Source organism: Octopus bimaculoides, chromosome 28 (assembly GCF_046866305.1).
Source record: "Octopus bimaculoides isolate indiv1 chromosome 28, ASM4686630v1, whole genome shotgun sequence".
Taxonomy (NCBI): Eukaryota; Metazoa; Mollusca; class Cephalopoda; order Octopoda; family Octopodidae; genus Octopus; species Octopus bimaculoides.
The window spans coordinates 15,707,615-15,725,576 of record NC_142955.1 but is presented as its reverse complement, the minus strand read 5'-3'; the positions used below and the strand labels follow the sequence as shown (position 1 = coordinate 15,725,576).

The 17,962-nt window shown below is 35.1% G+C and overlaps 1 protein-coding gene across 1 annotated transcript; it reads right to left on the bottom strand.

Moving 5' to 3' along the window:
- Nucleotides 1–107: 107 nt before the first annotated feature.
- On the bottom strand, nucleotides 108–16,607 carry LOC106883483 (uncharacterized). The gene is made up of 4 exons (XM_089344639.1): nucleotides 16,529–16,607; nucleotides 11,134–14,451; nucleotides 5,855–7,157; nucleotides 108–2,897 (listed from the first exon to the last, which is right to left on the bottom strand). The coding sequence occupies exons 3-4, from the start codon at nucleotides 6,833–6,835 to the stop codon at nucleotides 2,253–2,255; spliced, it is 1,626 nt and encodes a 541-aa protein (XP_089200765.1). The 5' UTR covers nucleotides 6,836–7,157; nucleotides 11,134–14,451; nucleotides 16,529–16,607; the 3' UTR covers nucleotides 108–2,252.
- Between the last annotated feature and the right edge of the window lie 1,355 nt (nucleotides 16,608–17,962).

The window sequence follows — 17,962 nt, the reverse complement described above, 5'->3', positions numbered from 1 at the left end:
TGAACCCTGCTCTGGATGTTCAATGTGGCTGTCTAATTATGTCTCTACCCACAAGACCACCAAGACACCCGGGAGAATTTACGTAAAAAACAACAGACGAAGACAGGTGGTGTAAATAACAAATGGATGTATTAGTTTAACGCTCGGGAATAGAGAAAGTCTTTGACGTTTCGAGCTACGCTCTTCAACAGAAAGAAATAAGGAGAGAAAAGAAATGTGTGTAGTGGTCAGCGATCTATATCTATATATATATGACAGGCTTCTTTCAGTTTCCATCAACCAAATTCCCTCACAAGACTTTGGTTGGCCCAAGTCTATAGCAGTAGACACGTGCCATGGTTCCACACAGTAGGACTGAACCCAGAACCATGTTGTTGATAAGCAGGCTACTTACCACACTGCCACTCTTGTTTTACTATATCAAGAAATGCAGGAGCAGCCACAGTGACAAAGCCAGCTGCAGCATTTGATTCTCATAAAAGGAGAGAGAGAGGTTGTTAAAAAAAAACTTGCTATCTTCATCAGTACTGCCTGACTAGACCCCTGTGCCAGTGGCACATAAAAACACCCACTACACTCTCAGAGTGGTTGGTGTCAGGAAGGGCATCCAGCTGTAGAAACTCTGCCAGATCAGATTGGAGCCTGGTGCAGCCTTCTGGTTTGCCAGTTCTCAGTCAAACCGTCCAACCCATGCCAGCAGGGAAACCGGACGTTAAACGATGATGACGGATAGGTGTCCTCACCTTGTTGTTACCACATTTCGGCTAATGTACTCTCTGGCCTTCATCAGATATTCTGGTGGAATTTCGAACCTAATCCTTCCACCAGAACACCTGATGAAAACTGGAGAGTAAATCAGCCGAAACGTTGTGGTAACAACAAACAAGATCAGGACAAATATTCGTCCATTGTAGATGCACATAATTCCTCATTTCAAAAATATAGAATAGTGTTTCTAATCTTCAATCATCAACTACAGTCATTGATGTTGGGAATGACGAAAAGATCTCTAAAGTAACGTTACTGGACACGGTACGTAACTCAGAGATCAGAGAGTCTCTCCAGGTGGCGCCATTACTCATCTGCATAGAGAAGTCACAGCTCTGACACAACAGATATGTGATTAGAATTTTACAGGAAAGAATCACACACACAATGCATTCTTCAAACAGAGCTAACTGGCAGGAGACTCAGTGGTAGGCCATGAATGCGATGGTTGATTGATAAACATCATATTTGTCAGTCACGTGTGAGAACCCAACTGGAAACTGTAATGAATGCTGTTTCTGATAGATCTGCATAGAGGAGGGTTCTAATCCAATGACGCCCACACGGGAAAAGTGGATGGAGGAAATGGATGGATTTCTATGTAAAAGAAGGAAACTTGTTTAGTCTATTGAAAGAGACACTGGCAGGAATTGTTTTTTCTGCAGAAAATAATTTTATGTATCAGTCAGGCTTTTGTTAAAGAATATCATGATTGAAACTGTTTTCTGTTCCCTTATATATCATTACATCATCTCTTCTGTGTGAATGTGTATATAAAATATTTTTATTTATGGTAACATAAGACAAAGATCTGGCACCCATGCCAACGTCGTCTCCTTCATTGGACACGAAACTCAGCTTGCGAAGACTTATTGGGGCAAGTGAAAGCGAAATCGGGATGGCACCTGTGCCCAGCGTCGCCTTTCTGGCACTTGTGCCCACGGCATGTGTAATGACTTTTGAGCGAGATCGTTGCCAGTGCCCCTGGACTGGCTCTTGTGCGGGTGGAACATAAAATACACCATTTGAGTGTGGCCATTGCCAGTACCGCCTGACTGGCCTTGTGCAGGTGGCACATAAAAGCACCCACTACACTCTCTGAGTGGTTGGCGTTAGGAAGGGCATCCAGCTGTAGAAACTCTGCCAGTTCAGATTGGAGCCTGGTGTAGCCATCTGGTTCGCCAGTCCTCAGTCAAATCGTCCAACCCATGCTAGCATGGAAAGCAGACGTTAAACGATGATGATGATGATGCAAATAGATTGCCATATCCGTGTATGTTGTAAGGGAATGCTAAAAGGGCTATAAACAGAGAAAGTGGCCAGAAAATAGTGCCTCACAGAAATAAACATGTTAAGTATAATTTACGTCAAAAATTCATGGATTACTGTAAAATCCACAGAACTAACCCATGATTTATTAGAGGAAATGACAAAAAAAAATGCTGATGGTAGTTGTGAGATGTAATGAATTTTAGCAATGATAGTCACACCTTTATGTGGATAGACACATGTTTAGTTAAGGTACTGTTTTCAGAGAATGATTTACCACAGACATGACAATGATATGGCTTCTCTCCTGTATGAATACGCTTGTGTGAAGTTACATGGTTACTCCGAGAGAATGTTTTACCACAGATATCACAGTGATATGGCTTTTCTCCTGTATGAATACGTTTGTGACCAGTTAAATTGCTATTTCGAGAGAATGATTTACCACAGATATCACAGTGAAATGGCTTTTCTCCTGTATGAATACGTTTGTGTGTTGTTAAGTGCATTGCAACAGAAAATGATTTGCCACATGTATCACAGCGAAATGTATTCTCTCCAGTGTGAATACGTTTGTGTACGGTTAAATAACTATGTCGAGAGAATGATTTATTACAGATATCACAGTGATATGGTTTCACCCCAGTATGAATCAGTTTGTGAGTTGTTAAGTGACTAATTTGAGAGAATGATCTACCACAGATGTCACAGTGAAATGGCCTCTCTCCTGTATGAATACGTTTGTGATTAATGAAGATATTATTGTAAGAGAATGATTTGCCACAGATGTCACAATGATATGGCTTCTCCCCTGTATGGATACGTCTGTGAGTATTTAGATTACGTTTCTCAGTGAAAGACTTTTTACAGATATCACATTGAAAAGCTGATTGTGGTTTCTCTTGTGACATCTCTTCAGAATAAAAATATATTCTTCAACTAACTTAAATAGTCCGTTTGTCCATTATCTTTTTTCAATCAATACAACATATATGGATACAGTTTTTGTTTTTCTCCTACAACTTATTCCAAACAAATACTGCTACAGCTTCCTTTCCATCAAATACAATCCTTTTTGATATCTGAAAATACTCTGAGATTCCTTTTAAAATTATCCAAGTTCAACTTCAGTACAAAATAATCTTGTCAACATTCCAAACATTTCACAAGAGAAATGTTGCTATCAATCTCAGTTGAGAAGAAATATTTCACTGGAATTCTCTGGAGTTATTAAATCTGTTTTGTGCAATATTTTCTTTCAGTCTTTAAAAGGTGGTGAATATTGATGATGTTATCTGATGGAAACAATGCTTTGGTGCCAATGTCATGTGATATTCTGAAATAAAAGAGAGAAACAACAGTCTAAGATATAGAGGAGATTTTGACAGCAAAGATAAAAAAGTGGGTCACAACTAACACCAATACAACTATGTTGGATTTGGAAACTAATATAATTTTAGAGACTGTACTTCTTGAAACATCTCTATGTATATGTATACATACATATATATATATATATATATATAAATATATATATATATATATCATCATCATCATCATCGTTTAACGTCCACTTTCCATGCTAGCATGGGTTGGACGATTTGACTGAGGACTGGTGAAACTGGATGGCTACACCAGGCTCCAATCTGATTTGGCAGAGTTTCTACAGCTGGATGCCCTTCCTAACGCCAACCACTCAGAGAGTCTACCAAACGTTGACCCAACTGAGGGACCAACTACACAAATAGACAGTAGTATGGTAGATAAAGCAATCAAGACGGAGAAAGCCGCCAGCCCATCAGGAATCACCACTGAGATGCTTAAAATATCTGTCGGCGTAGGTTATGGTCTAGTCACCCAAAATGTAAATCAGGTGGTTCATGAAGGGGTCATAACCAATGACTAGTGTAGCAGCACCATAGTCAGCTGCTACAAAGGTAAAGGTGATGCCTTAGATAGAAATAATTACAGAGGTATCAAATTGTTGGATCAGGTGTTGAAAGTTACAGGTCATATCCTAACAAACACAAGTCGGTTTGTTCCTGAAGATAAGACAAAACACCTTCAGTCGTCATATCTTCTGGGTCTTCATACAACAGTGGAATTAAGTTTTAAAAAAATTCGGAAAGTGTTGAACACAAAAAAAATTTGAGAATGGGCACGACAATATTGAAAACCATTTGTCTTTTTTGTTGAACAACTTGTGAATAATAATAATAATAGAATTTTTTAAAAAAACGTTCGCGGTACACATTTAACAAGGAAAGTAAGTGGCTTGTTACATCAAATAGAAAGTATATTACGAGTTTCCTAAATGAAAACCTCTTAATGTTACTAGTCAGATATCAACAGGAATCCTAGCCTCTGCCACACTTTACCGGTAGATCTGCTGCTACTGCTGCTGTTTATATCCAATACACCAAAAATTTTGGTAAATTTTCATATTAACACCCGCCCGATTTTCACTAAGGTTATAGCAGAGACTCCAGCTAAGAAGATCGGAAGAAGGAATTGTAATTCCGAAATATCATCGGACTAGAGATAACCAAATTACAACAGGTATATAGTCCATTTTTTTGTTTTATAGTGCATTGTTGTACCATTCTAAACTTTTATTCGTTAAGGTTAGGGTTTTAGAGTTAGGTACGGAATTTCCTAACCGTAACCCTAGCCCTAACACCCTAGTGAAAATCGTGCGGGTGTTAATCTGAAAATTTACCAAAATTTTAATGTCTCGATATGCATATGATTTACACAGCGCTTAAAACTGGCTTTTTTTTCTAAAGTAAACAGAAGGATAACATAAATCAAGAAGAGAGAAAGAAATAAGAAAAACCCAACTGCTAGAAAAACAACAAAACGGATCGAGAGATGATGGATGCATTTGTAGCACTATGTTAACAGATCAATTCTACTTTAGGACGGTACAGGCGAAGATACCCAGTAAATAAAATAATTTGTCCCGCTTTTATGCCATTTAGTAGTTTCATAAATAACAATGGATTGTTTCTTTGTGAATATAACAAATTAACATTTCAGTTTGGACGCGTTTTTTTTTTTCCTGCAGGTAAAATTACGACTTTTGCAGGAGTAAATATCTTTGTTCCAATGTATTTTCAATTGTTTAGAATTACTTGTATCGTTGACGGGTTCACATAATGACAATTCTATTATCTACACACATTATTACAGATTTATTATTATTATTATTCACGTAAATCTTTGTCAACGTACCGTTCGTTACATGGAATCAGTCAGTGTCCGACTAGCAATTATATGGAACTCGTTAAATGCTGTACATGGTATGCAGTTGTTTCCCCTTTATTTTATGTGTTTCCTCAATTCTCCGGGAGAGGGACAAACAGAGTTGCTAATTAAAATTTGATAAAAGTACTAATTAAAAGTGAAGAGTATGATATTTAAAAACAGCAACTAAAAAAAAAACAAAAAAAAAACGCATAAATTGGTGTAAATTTCAAAGGATTTATTTCAAAAATTTCAGTTCAAACTAATGCAATTCTTTTTATTGTTACTCCACAATATTCTGGAAGGTTTCGGAATAGCTCTGTCAAAACATTTAAGATTCATTCATTTTTATTGTTTACAGATATGAAAGAAATTGTTGTACACATTTCTCAGGTGCATTACAACTAAAAAACAAAAAAAGCCATCAGGTGTACTGTTGGCGAATTTCAAGAAACATGGAAGTTTTGAAGACTGCAGTGTCTTGATAAATGCTTTCCCACAAATGTCACAGCAATAAAGTTTTTTCTCCAGTGTGTTTTTTCTTGTGACTTATCAATGAACGCCTATACACAAAATTTTTCCCACATGTTTCACAATGGAATGGTTTCTCTCCAGTGTGTATTCTCATGTGTCTGGTAACAGCACCATTGCTGACAAACGACTTCCCGCATATCTCACAATGATATGGTTTCTCCCCAGTGTGACTTCGTTTGTGATTGATAAGACGTGAATTATAAATGAAAGCTTTCCCACAAATTTCACAGTGAAACAGTTTTTCTCCAGTGTGTGTCCTTCTATGGCCATTTAAAGAACTGTTGGTAATAAAAGACTTTTCACATATCTCACAGCGATAAGGTTTCTCTCCAGTGTGGATTCTAACATGTGCAGTTAACACACCGTTAGACACAAAAGACCTCAGACATACTTCACATTTATACAACTTTTCTCCTGTGTGACTTCGTCTATGAACCACAAGAAGTGATTTATTAATGAATGGTTTACCACAAATCTGACAACAATAGGGCTTTTCTCCAGTGTGGGTACGGTTATGTCTTGTTAAGTCACTGTTGGAAAGAAAAGATTTCCCACATGTCTCACAGTGATAAGGTTTTTCTCCAGTGTGGATTCTATGGTGTGCTGTTAAATTACTCTTAGAGACAAAATGCTTTCCACACAATTCACACTGGAAGGGTTTGTCTCCTGTGTGTATGCTTTTGTGTATTTTTAACTGACCCCTACAGAGAAAGGACTTCCCACATATTTCACAATGATGGGGTCTTACTCCACTGTGGATCCTTTTATGTGTTCTTAATTTTCTTTTGCTAACAAAATATTTTCCACATATTTCACAATGAAATGGTTTCTCTTTTCTGTGTATTTCTTTGTGTTTGAAGACTTTACGTTCTGAAGAGAAGGTCTTATTACAAATCTCACAGGGATATTCAAGAGCATTTTTCTCTTTGGCTTTTTCATCTCGGTCCGTCTCTTTAATTGTACCTATATTATTAAAAGCATTTGTGTTACAAGTGTCCAAGTGATCAACGTTGTCCATATTAATTCTTGAGGAATTCTTAAAAGACGTAATCTATTATGGTTCAGTTTCTTGTCTTAGATATTACAGACTTCTGTTTACATCTCTAGAAGAATATGCAAAGCCGATATATTTTCTACTGACCAGTAGAAAGTCTGCAGTTGACTGGGTCCTCTCCAAGTGGGACACATATTGTTGTAGATTTATATTTCTACATTCAAATATGCAGGTGCGTTTAATGGATGTTTTTTCTGGTGAAAACAATAAAGAACATCCATGATGACTGTTTGTAGATGTCTTGAGGTTCTTATTACAGCTGGCTGTAGAATATTTGGCACAACTCCTGGAGCAAGAAAAGATATGATGGTGTCAGACATAAATACACAAATGCACATAAATACACATCTATACACTGGTCTTGGTTCCTGCTGAAATTACAGCCTCTCTATCTACCACTCAAAGTGTACTTCAACATAAATCTAGTAAGCGATGGGTTAAAACGATCTAAATTGTATGTTCCAAACAACAGCTTAAACATGACAAAATTATTTTAGTAAGCTCTTTATTATTTTTCGAATTAATTGAAGCAAAGAGCAGTGTATTTCGATATAAATGTAGTAAGTGATGGGTTAAAACAATCTAAATTATAACCTTCCATCATAAATTCCTGTTTGTGACTTCAAATTAACAATGACGATGTTATTTTACTAAATTCTTGATTGTTGTTGGCACTCCGTCGCTTACGACGTCGAGGGTTCCAGTCGATCCGATCAACGGAACAGCCGGCTTGTGAAATTAACGTGCAAGTGGCTGAGCACTCCACAGACATGTGTACCCTTAACGTAGTTCTCGGGGATATTCAGCGTGACAAGGCTGACCCTTTGAATTACAGGCACAACAGAAACACGAAGAAAGAGTGAGAGAAAGTCGTGGTGAAAGAGTAGAGCAGGGTTCGCCACCATCCCCTGCCGGAGCCTTGTGGAGCTTTTAGGTGTGTATCTCCTCACTGTTACTAAATAATAATCGAAAGTTTTCTCGTTATTCTAAGTTAGGAAGTCACCAAAGCTAGTTGCCCAAGTAACATTAACACTGTTAAATATTCTAATATTCCTTGTTTAAGAAAACAATCAAGCGGGAAATATCGTTATAATATTTGTGTTTGATGTATTAAACATACTTACCAGATGATAGGATTACATTTGGTGTTTAATTAAAGAGATTTCGATGGGCAACCAACTATTTCTATATATATATATTAATATAATTTGTCGATGGTATGATTAAATTGTAATGAAGTAAATACAATTTAATAAAATATATAACATTTTATAATTAATATTAACAAGTTGTTGTCAAATAATGCCAACAAAGCCAAACGGAGTGGGGGGGGGGAACATACAGAGTTAGTATTACTAGTTTCGTACTCATAATTTTATAAAACGCAAAACGTTAGTACAATTTAATGTAATATCTTTTAAACTGATTAGTAATTATGTACTTCGGAATATTTAATTTTGTTCTTGTGCTTTGGAGTGTTTAATCATGCATTTTGAAAGGGTTTGAACTTTAAAATGTGCTTATGAACTTTAAAAAACAAAAAATTGGCATAAATCAGTTTATTGATGTTTTCTTGCGACTTTTTTGGTTTGTTACTCTGGTTTCTAGTAGCATAAATCTTTTTATAGTCAATAAATGAAAAAAAAATGAGAGAGAGAAAGGGAAAAAGAAATCCCATATGAATTCAAAACCAAGAGCCTTACGGAATTTACTGAAGCAAGTAAAAACGCTGGAGGCATTACCACGGTCAGTGGCGAGGCTAAGACATTGGAACAGCTAAGCACCATTACGGGCATCCCTTGTCATCTCGGTAACGTGAGCCACCAACGATAAAAAGGACTTCGCCGTTAGCAGCCCAGACCCTCCAAACGTCACAAGCTGGAAGAGGTGGTTCATTGCCAAGTCCGTTAGGCTACAAAAGCAGTGGCCCTCCCATTTTGCGCAGCATCTAGTATGTGGAAGGGAAAAAAGGAGTCCCAGATGAGGCACCTACCTCTTCCCAGGGACAAAGGGTAAGACCATATGTTCTCACCCTGGATAATCAAGCTGGCTCCAGAACTGAGAGGATATGAATACGTGCCGCAAAAAAAGGAATACATTTTGTCTCCGCCTTAGCAAAGGCGGAATTATTGTTTTCAATCGTGTTTGTCCGTTGACAAGATATCTCAAGAACCGCTGGATGGGTTAGGATGAAACTTTCAGGAATGTTTGGCCTCGGAAAACATTTTGCCTAGACGTTTCTTTATAATCGTAATTTGTGCCATTTGAACGGTATTTCTATAAAATTTCATCAATATATATACCGATTTTTCCATTCCCTCAGAAACAACTAATCTTGTGCCAACATCTCTCTCTCCCTGTATATATATATATATATATATATATATATATATATATATATATATATATATATATACATCTCTATATATATACATCTCTATATATATACATCTCTATATATATACATCTCTATATATACATCTCTATATATATATACATCTCTATATATATACATCTCTATATATATACATCTCTATATATATACATCTATATATATATACATCTATATATATATACATCTATATATATATACATCTATATATATATACATCTATATATATATACATCTATATATATATACATCTATATATATACATCTATATATATATACATCTATATATATATACATCTATATATATATATATCTATATATATATATATCATGTATATATATATATATATATATATATATATATATATACAACTTAGATAAGGCCGGTTTATGGGATTACCTTAGATTTCACTTCCATAAAGGCTCTGGCTTTATGGGGTATCATCAGATCCCAAAGTCTGTTGCCTAAAGACCTCCCTAGTGAGTGGCCTCTAAACTGGTCTTATCTAATACATACTTCTCGTTATATTCCGAAATTACGTTCAACTTTCTACAGATAACCCTAACCACTACACTACGTACTGTTTATTTCTACTCACTTTCAATAATTTTTAATGTTTTGGCTTCAATTTTGTTTCATTTTATCTTCAATTATTTTTACGCTTTTTTAATCCTGTCGTTATTCCCATTCACTCGTTGTTACTTTCTCTCTCTCTCTCTATTCTGTTATTATAATTGTTGCTGCAATAAAGTATCTTCAATGCATTGATTTTGAGCTCTATCCTTTAAGAGACATGTATACATATATATATACAAAAACTCAACTGTGAGTTTTTGGCTAAGACTGTTAACAGATACTATATATTTTGTAAAATTTGTTTTATAAAAGTATATATATATATATATATATATATATATATTAAATATATACTTTTATAAAACAAATTTTACAAAATATATAGTATCTGTTAACAGTCTTAGCCAAAAACTCACATATACATATATATATATATATATATATATATATATATATATAGAGAGAGAGAGAGAGAGAGAGAGAGAGAGATACATATATTATATATTAAAGTCTGTCATACCGGCCATGATGAAATACCACAAGGTATAGAAAATACGTATTCGCCTTTATATTGAACACTCTATATTTCATCTATTCAATAAGACATTCAATATTTTATTTCATTGTACCATCCATTTTTATTTTATATTGTATATTCCATATTCTATATCCCACATTGGTTTTGCAGGAATATAAATAAAACATAAAAAACAGACAGTGTTGGAACTCTTTTAAACAAAATAATATATTCCTCTATACACAATCATACAAAACCCCTTTTTTTGTATTTATTTTTACTCGCATATATATATATATTATTTAAGTAATTCCTTTTGGATATATATATATATATATATATATATATATATATATATATATCTCCAAATGGAATTACTTAAATAATATTTTCACGGCGGTGCATCAGCATGGCCGCAGCTCTAGGCTGAAACTATAATAAAAGATAATATATATATGTATATATGCACGCACATATATATATACACACACACACATATATATACAGACACATTAAATTTTTACATTGAAAAAAAAAAAAAACTATTTTTCAATAAGTTGAGACAAAAACTCGGATCGTGTGAATTTTCCGAGATCCTCTCCCCACCCTCCCATTGCTTTGCACGGATTTTTTTTTTTTTTTTTTTTATATTCGTTTCCTACACATTTTCCGCGCTATTTCTTTCTGATTTTCGTTTTCGGATCAAGTTGTAAACATTAGAAGAATGAGAACATTACTCCATTACAAAAAAAAAAAACAAAAAAAAACGTAATTACCAGATGAAAGTTTAGCGTTGAAAGACATGGTACGAAGTTGAAAAGTGTGTATATGGAATAAGTATCAGACGGTATATATTTTGTTAAAAAATATATAGTTATTTATTTAGGAGTGTGTGAATGTAAAACAATGAAGAACATCACTGACTTAGAACTGTGTAACGAGACATGAAGAGATTCGCATGACTTACTGTACATGTTAGTTTTGATGGTTTTTACGCCACAGAATAATAATAAATGAATTAGGTTTCACAATGATGATTGTCAACACAATTACAGTCTCACCGAAGAAAGTTTGAATTAGCCCCTAGGGCTGTCAAACCCACCGGAGGCTATGCTGGTGGTGAACTTAAAAACAGATGCCACATCGTAGCAGACAATGTTGCTTTTTCAGCGTCAAAGCAGCAACTAAACTTTGCTCTTTGATAGACGTGCATTTTACTCTTGTAGTGGAGGCGCAATGGCCCAGTGGTTAGGGCAGCGGACTCGCGGTTTCGATTCCCAGACCGGGCGTTGTGAGTGTTTATTGAGCGAAAACACCTAAAGTTCCATGAGGCAGGGGATGGTGGCGAACCCTGCTGTACTACTTCCACCACAACTTTCTCTCACTCTCACTTCCTGTTTCTGTTGTGCCTATAATTCAAAGGGTCAGCCTTGTCACGCTGAATACCCCCTAGAACTACGTTAAGGGTACACGTGTCTGTGGAGTGCTCAGCCACTTGCACGTTAATTTCACAAGTAGGCTGTTCCGTTGATCGGATCAACTGGAACCCTCGACGTCGTAAGCGACGGAGTGCCAACAACATTTTACTCTTGTATGACATCGCCAGTGTTGATTGGCTGGCATTTGCGAAAGCACAACTGAATATACTCACAGCAACAAAATAGTTCCTTTGTGTCTCACTACACTATCTCTCTGCAGACTGAAAGTCCACACAAACAAGCAGTGATTATAAAAAGAGCAAAGCGAAAGCAAAATATTTGCATAAAAACAAAATGTTCCCACAATGCACTTGAAATTTCGAAATTATGTGAAATAAATGGACCTTATGACTTAGCTTTCTTTATCATTTTTTATACTAGGTCACTGATTATGTGTGTTACAAGGGATCTAGATTACACACTCATATAAAATGACGTGTAAACCAATTTTTGAGTCTTGACACATTTTGGTGATAAAAATAATTAACTTTTCCAATTTGTTTGAAATATTTCAATAATACGAATCAGTGCAGTGAATTCTTTTTCATTCCGGTAATAAAGCTAATTAATATTTTTCATAGATAAGAATTAGCATCTCACTCTCAAATAAAGAACGGAACAAAGATTTGTTGTTTTTGAAATTCCTAAAACGGCATAATGCTAATTTTTTGTTAAGTTCAAAATAGCAAAAACTAAACAATTCTAATTGATCGTTGCTGTATTACCTTTCAATACGAAGTCTTTTTTTTTTTGTCTCAAACACTGGAATTTTTTCTCTTGTATCTTGTGTTGCCACCGAGAATCCATCTAACACGAAATTAATTGTTGCTTACATAATGAAAGTTTGTGTCAATGTGTTCACAATTAGCTGAAAGAACATTCACCAGATGTATTTGCCGTTAAGTCACTGGTGATCGAACTTGTAAGAAGACCTGCAGCATGGTCTGATACACTGGTGGCATTACAGGAAGAAGCTAGTTCTGGGAATTTCATTTGTTTTATTGGTGTATTTGAACTTAGATTTTTGCTGACGTCTTTTCGTTTCATGGAAAATGAAATTGGAAAATTTTCATCTTCACCTGCTGATCCATTTCCCGATTCACTGCTTGATGAAAATGCTATCAGCCTCTGAATGTTCTGTTTAGATACTGCTTTATCTATTCCACTAATGATCAGTTTTCGATTTGTCCGCTGATCCTGTAAAAAATCTTGTTCTCTCTGCGGTACTTTTTTGTCCCTACTACAGCTGCAGTTTTCAAAGGAGCTGCACTTGCAACAGGAAATGTCAAATAAATCTTTTGTTGCATTGTTTTTAAACACATTACACTTTGTCTGAAACGATGGCACATTTTTTCTATTTTTCACAGACTTTAGTAATCCTTGGTACTTTAGATAAAAGTTTAAGATTTTCGGTTTAACTGACTGAATCGTAACACAAGGGATGGATGCCTTTTGCCAAAGAAGGATTATCTTTTCAGCTACAATCTTGACAATTTGTTTAATTGAAGGATCTTTCTTAACAACATTCTTTTCTTTTTCTCGTTCAAATAAAACACATTTTAGTACATCCTTGTAAGTTGGCAAAACTCGGTCACTAAGATCAGACGGAGTACCAAATATTGGGCATTCATAACGCATTATTGGCTTATGGGTCATCACTAAATGTAAACAACACTAAATTTAATAAGATCATTAATTTTAATACAATGGCCTAAAGTCAAGGTACAAAGCAGAAAACTTCACACACGTACAACATACGTCCACATGCAATGACCATTGCAGTGGCACTGGAGAGAAGTTCACACTCCCGTTCTATTTATAGTCAATGCGGAACCTCAAGCTATTAATCGATTGTACTGAAACTTGGTATGCAACCTTTTAAGGATACAAGAATCACTGTTTTGCATTCTGCTATGTAGAAATATGTACTCGTTATGACTTATAATTCACGAAATCCAAAATTCGACCAAAAATATCAGTTTTTAAAATTTTCAATTGTGTTGCAGAGACAGAAAAAATATTTAACTGAAAAGTTCTTTATACACCTTTATAGACCCTAATTCGCTACAAAATATCAATTCTTGGTTACTAATTTCAAAAGTTGCGTTTTTTGCTCCACCCTAATGTATAGATCTGTGATTATTTAGATTATCTTTCTCAGTTAAAGACTTTTTACAGATATCACACTGATATACTGATTGTGGTTTCTCTTGTGACATCTCTTCTGAATAAAAACATATTCTTCAACTAACTTAAATAGTCCGTCTGTCTCTTATCTTACTTCAACCACCACAATGTAAGTGGATACAGTTTTGGTTCTTGTCCTACAACTTATTCCTAACAAGTATTGCTATTGCTCTCTTTCCATCAACTGTAACCCTTTTTGATATCTGAAAATACTCTGAGATTCCTTTTAAAATTATCCAAGTTTAACTTCAGAACAAAATAATCCTGTAGTCATTCCAAACATTTCAGAAGAGAAATGTTCTCAGTTGAGAAGAAATATTTCACTGGAATTCTCTGGAGTTATTAAATCTGTTCTGCACAACATTTTCTGACAGTCTTTAAAAGGTGATGAATATTGATGATGTTATCTGATGGAAACAATGCAATATTCTGAAATAAAAGAAACAACAGTGAGATACAGAAGAGATTTTGACAGTGAAGATAAAACAGTCGGTCACAACTAACACCAACATCACAACTATGTTGGATTTGGAATACTAAGATTATTTTAGAGACTGCACCTCTTGAAACAGCTCTATGTATATATATATATATATATATATATATATATATATATAGAGAGAGAGAGAGAGAGAGAGAGAGAGAGATGTATGTGTACTCGAAACGCTTAGTTTTAGAATGGTGGCAGCTGATGAAGGAAATGTTCTTTATGTGGCCTGTGTGTTTTCTGTGCTCTGTTTATCATTTTGTCCATGTTGTTTTTGCAACGTCCTGTACCCAGATATTCATCTATATATATACATGTAGATGTAGGTATGTACATACATGTACGTATATATGTATACACTCATATATTAGGAAGGGTATCCAGCTGTAGAAACTCTGCCAAATCAGATTGGAGCCTGGTGTAGCCTTCGGGCTCCACCAGTCCTCAGTCAAATCGTCCAACCCATGCTAGCATGGAAAGCGGACGTTAAACTAAACGATATATATATCAGAAGTCTCTGATGCACAGCCTTCAACAAAACTCCTCATGAGAGAAGGTTTACTCTTCATAGAGCCTCTAAATTCAGGTTTGATCAGCTGTCATTCTTAACCAAAGTTGGTTCAACAGTTTTGCATCAATACAAACAATAAAATATGAACAATATGGCGCAGGAGTGGCTGTGTGGTAAGTAGCTTGCTTACCAACCACATGGTTCCGGGTTCATTCCCACTGCGTGGCACCTTGGGCAAGTGTCTTCTTCTATAGACTCGGGCCAACCAATGCCTTGTGAGTGGATTTGGTAGACGGAAACTGAAAGAAGCCCGTCGTATATATGTATATATATATATATATATATATGTATGTGTGTCTGTGTTTGTCCCCCCCCCCCCAACATCGCTTGACAACCGATGCTGGTGTGTTTACGTCCCCGTAACTTAGCGGTTCGGCAAAAGAGAGCGAAAGAATAAGTACTAGGCTTCCAAAGAATAAGTCCTGGGGTCGATTTGCTCGACTAGAGGCGGTGCTCCAGCATGGCCGCAGTCAAAAGACTGAAACAAGTAAAAGAGTAAAGAGTAAACAATATACTATGAAGTTGTAAATAATATTACACAAGACTGTTTTTCTTTTTGAAATGAAATACCTTTACAAAAAAAAAAAAAAAAACATTTATTGCAGTAAGAATGTTCATTAAATGGTTTCCAATCAATCATATGCTCAGTCAATTTTTGTACATTTAAAAAAAAAATTTAATCTGACAAACAAATAATAAATAAAATTTATTGATTATTAAAATTTTAAATTTATACAGTGGAATTAACCTAATACGTCACTTTCAGTTGTCTCCTAGGGATGAATTATTAGGCGAATTCTACTGTATTTTTTAAAAATCGATTTTATTTTTAAAATACTACTTTTTCCAAAAATAAGCCCATGAGCTTCAATCCAGAAAAATAATTTTGCTTAAATAACTTTTTTTTTTTCTAAAAATAATCAAAATTACTGGGGCTATACATGTAAACAGTTTCTGAATATAAGCCCATAAGCTTAAAATCGGATCAGTTTATTTTGGGAAAAAGCCAGCAATATTTTTATAATTTGTGTTTCAATAAAATATGATAAATTTTTAAATTGTCATTCTCGACTGCAATATTTTAAATACTTTTCAGTTTCTTTTAGAGGTGACGAATTAGGTAAATTCTATAGTAGAAACCTTGTTCTGCAATAACTGAAAAATATTAACATGCATGCGCCCGCATTTTTCATTATAATACAACAATGGTCTGTGTGTGTCTTTTCGAAAATAACAGATCAACATTTCGGTTTGGAAGTATTTTCCTGTCGGTAAAAGACAGCAAAACGACGACTTGCAGGAGCAAATATCTTTGTTCCGATGTTGTTATGTGTTTTCACTTGTATAGGATTACTTGTATCGTTGACGGGTTCACATGAGAACAATTCTATTCTTTACACACATTATTACAGATTTATTCTCATTCAAGGAAATCTTTGTCAACTTACCGTTCGTCACATGGAATCAGTCAGTGCCCAGTTGGCGATTGTATCGAACTCAGTGGACGATGTCAGTTGTACTTGGTATGAAGTTGTTTCCCCTTTATTTTATGTATTTCCCCAATTCTCCGAGAGAGGGCAAAACAGGTTTATTATTTTACTTATTTTTCAGTCATTTGACTGCGGCCATGCTGGAGCACCACCTTTTTGTCGAACAAACCGACCCCAGGACTTATTCTATGTAAGCCTAGTACTTATTCTATCGGTCTCTTTTTGCCGAACCGCTAAGTTACGGGGACGTAAACACACCAGCATCGGTTGTCAAGCGATGGTGGGGGTACAAACACAGACACACAAACACACATACATATATACGACGGGCTTCTTTCAGTTTCCGTCTACCAAATCCACTGACAAGGCTTTGGTCGGCCCGAGGCTATAGTAGAAGACACTTGCCTAAGGTGCCACGCAGTGGGACTGAATCCGGAACCATGTGGTTTGTAAACAAGCTACTTACCACACAGCCAACAAAAAAATTGTTAAAAGTACCAATTAAAAGTGAAAAGTGTGATATTTAAAAATAGCAACTAAATAACAAAAAAATCACATAAATTGGTGTAAATTTCAAAGGATTTATTTCAAAAATTTCAGTTCAAACTAATGCAATTCTTTTTATTGTTACTCCACAATATTTTGGAAGGTTTCGAAATAGCTCCATCAAAACATTGAAAATTCATTCATTTTCATTGTTTATAGATATGAAAGAAATTGTTGTACACATTTCTCAGGTGCATTACAAGTAAAAAAAAACAAAAAAAAGCCATCAGGTGTACTGTTGGCTGTTTTCAAGAAACATGGAAGTTTTGAAGAATGGGGTGTCTTGACACTATAAAGCGTTTTGGCGATTCTTTTGACTCCAATAGCTGAAGGCACATAACCTCTCTAGAAATTGGAGTAAGAAATACGTAACGATCAGTTGGTTTCGTAAACAAAAAATAATTGGTAATCTTCCAGTTTCGAGGGGTAAAAGAAATATTCAAGGGAAATAACTTCAGTCTTATATGCATAGAAATATACATTAAGTTGCTGTATGTATGTAAATCTACGTGTGCACTATATATATATATATATATATATATATATATATATATATATATATATATATATATATATATATATATATATATATATATATGTGTGTGTGTGTGTGTGTGTGTGTGTGTGTGTGTGTGTTGTTCTTGGGGATGGTCATATTGCCAGTTTAGCCAATAAAAACACACGCACTGTATATTTGGTGTTAATTTGCTTCAGCTTTATATTACATTCATCTTATTTCGGCCTCAAACATGTATTAACAGAGGATATAGATAACACAGACACTCCCCATACAACACATGCACTTACAAAAACATAGACACGTTGAAGGATACGCATGCGTAGACA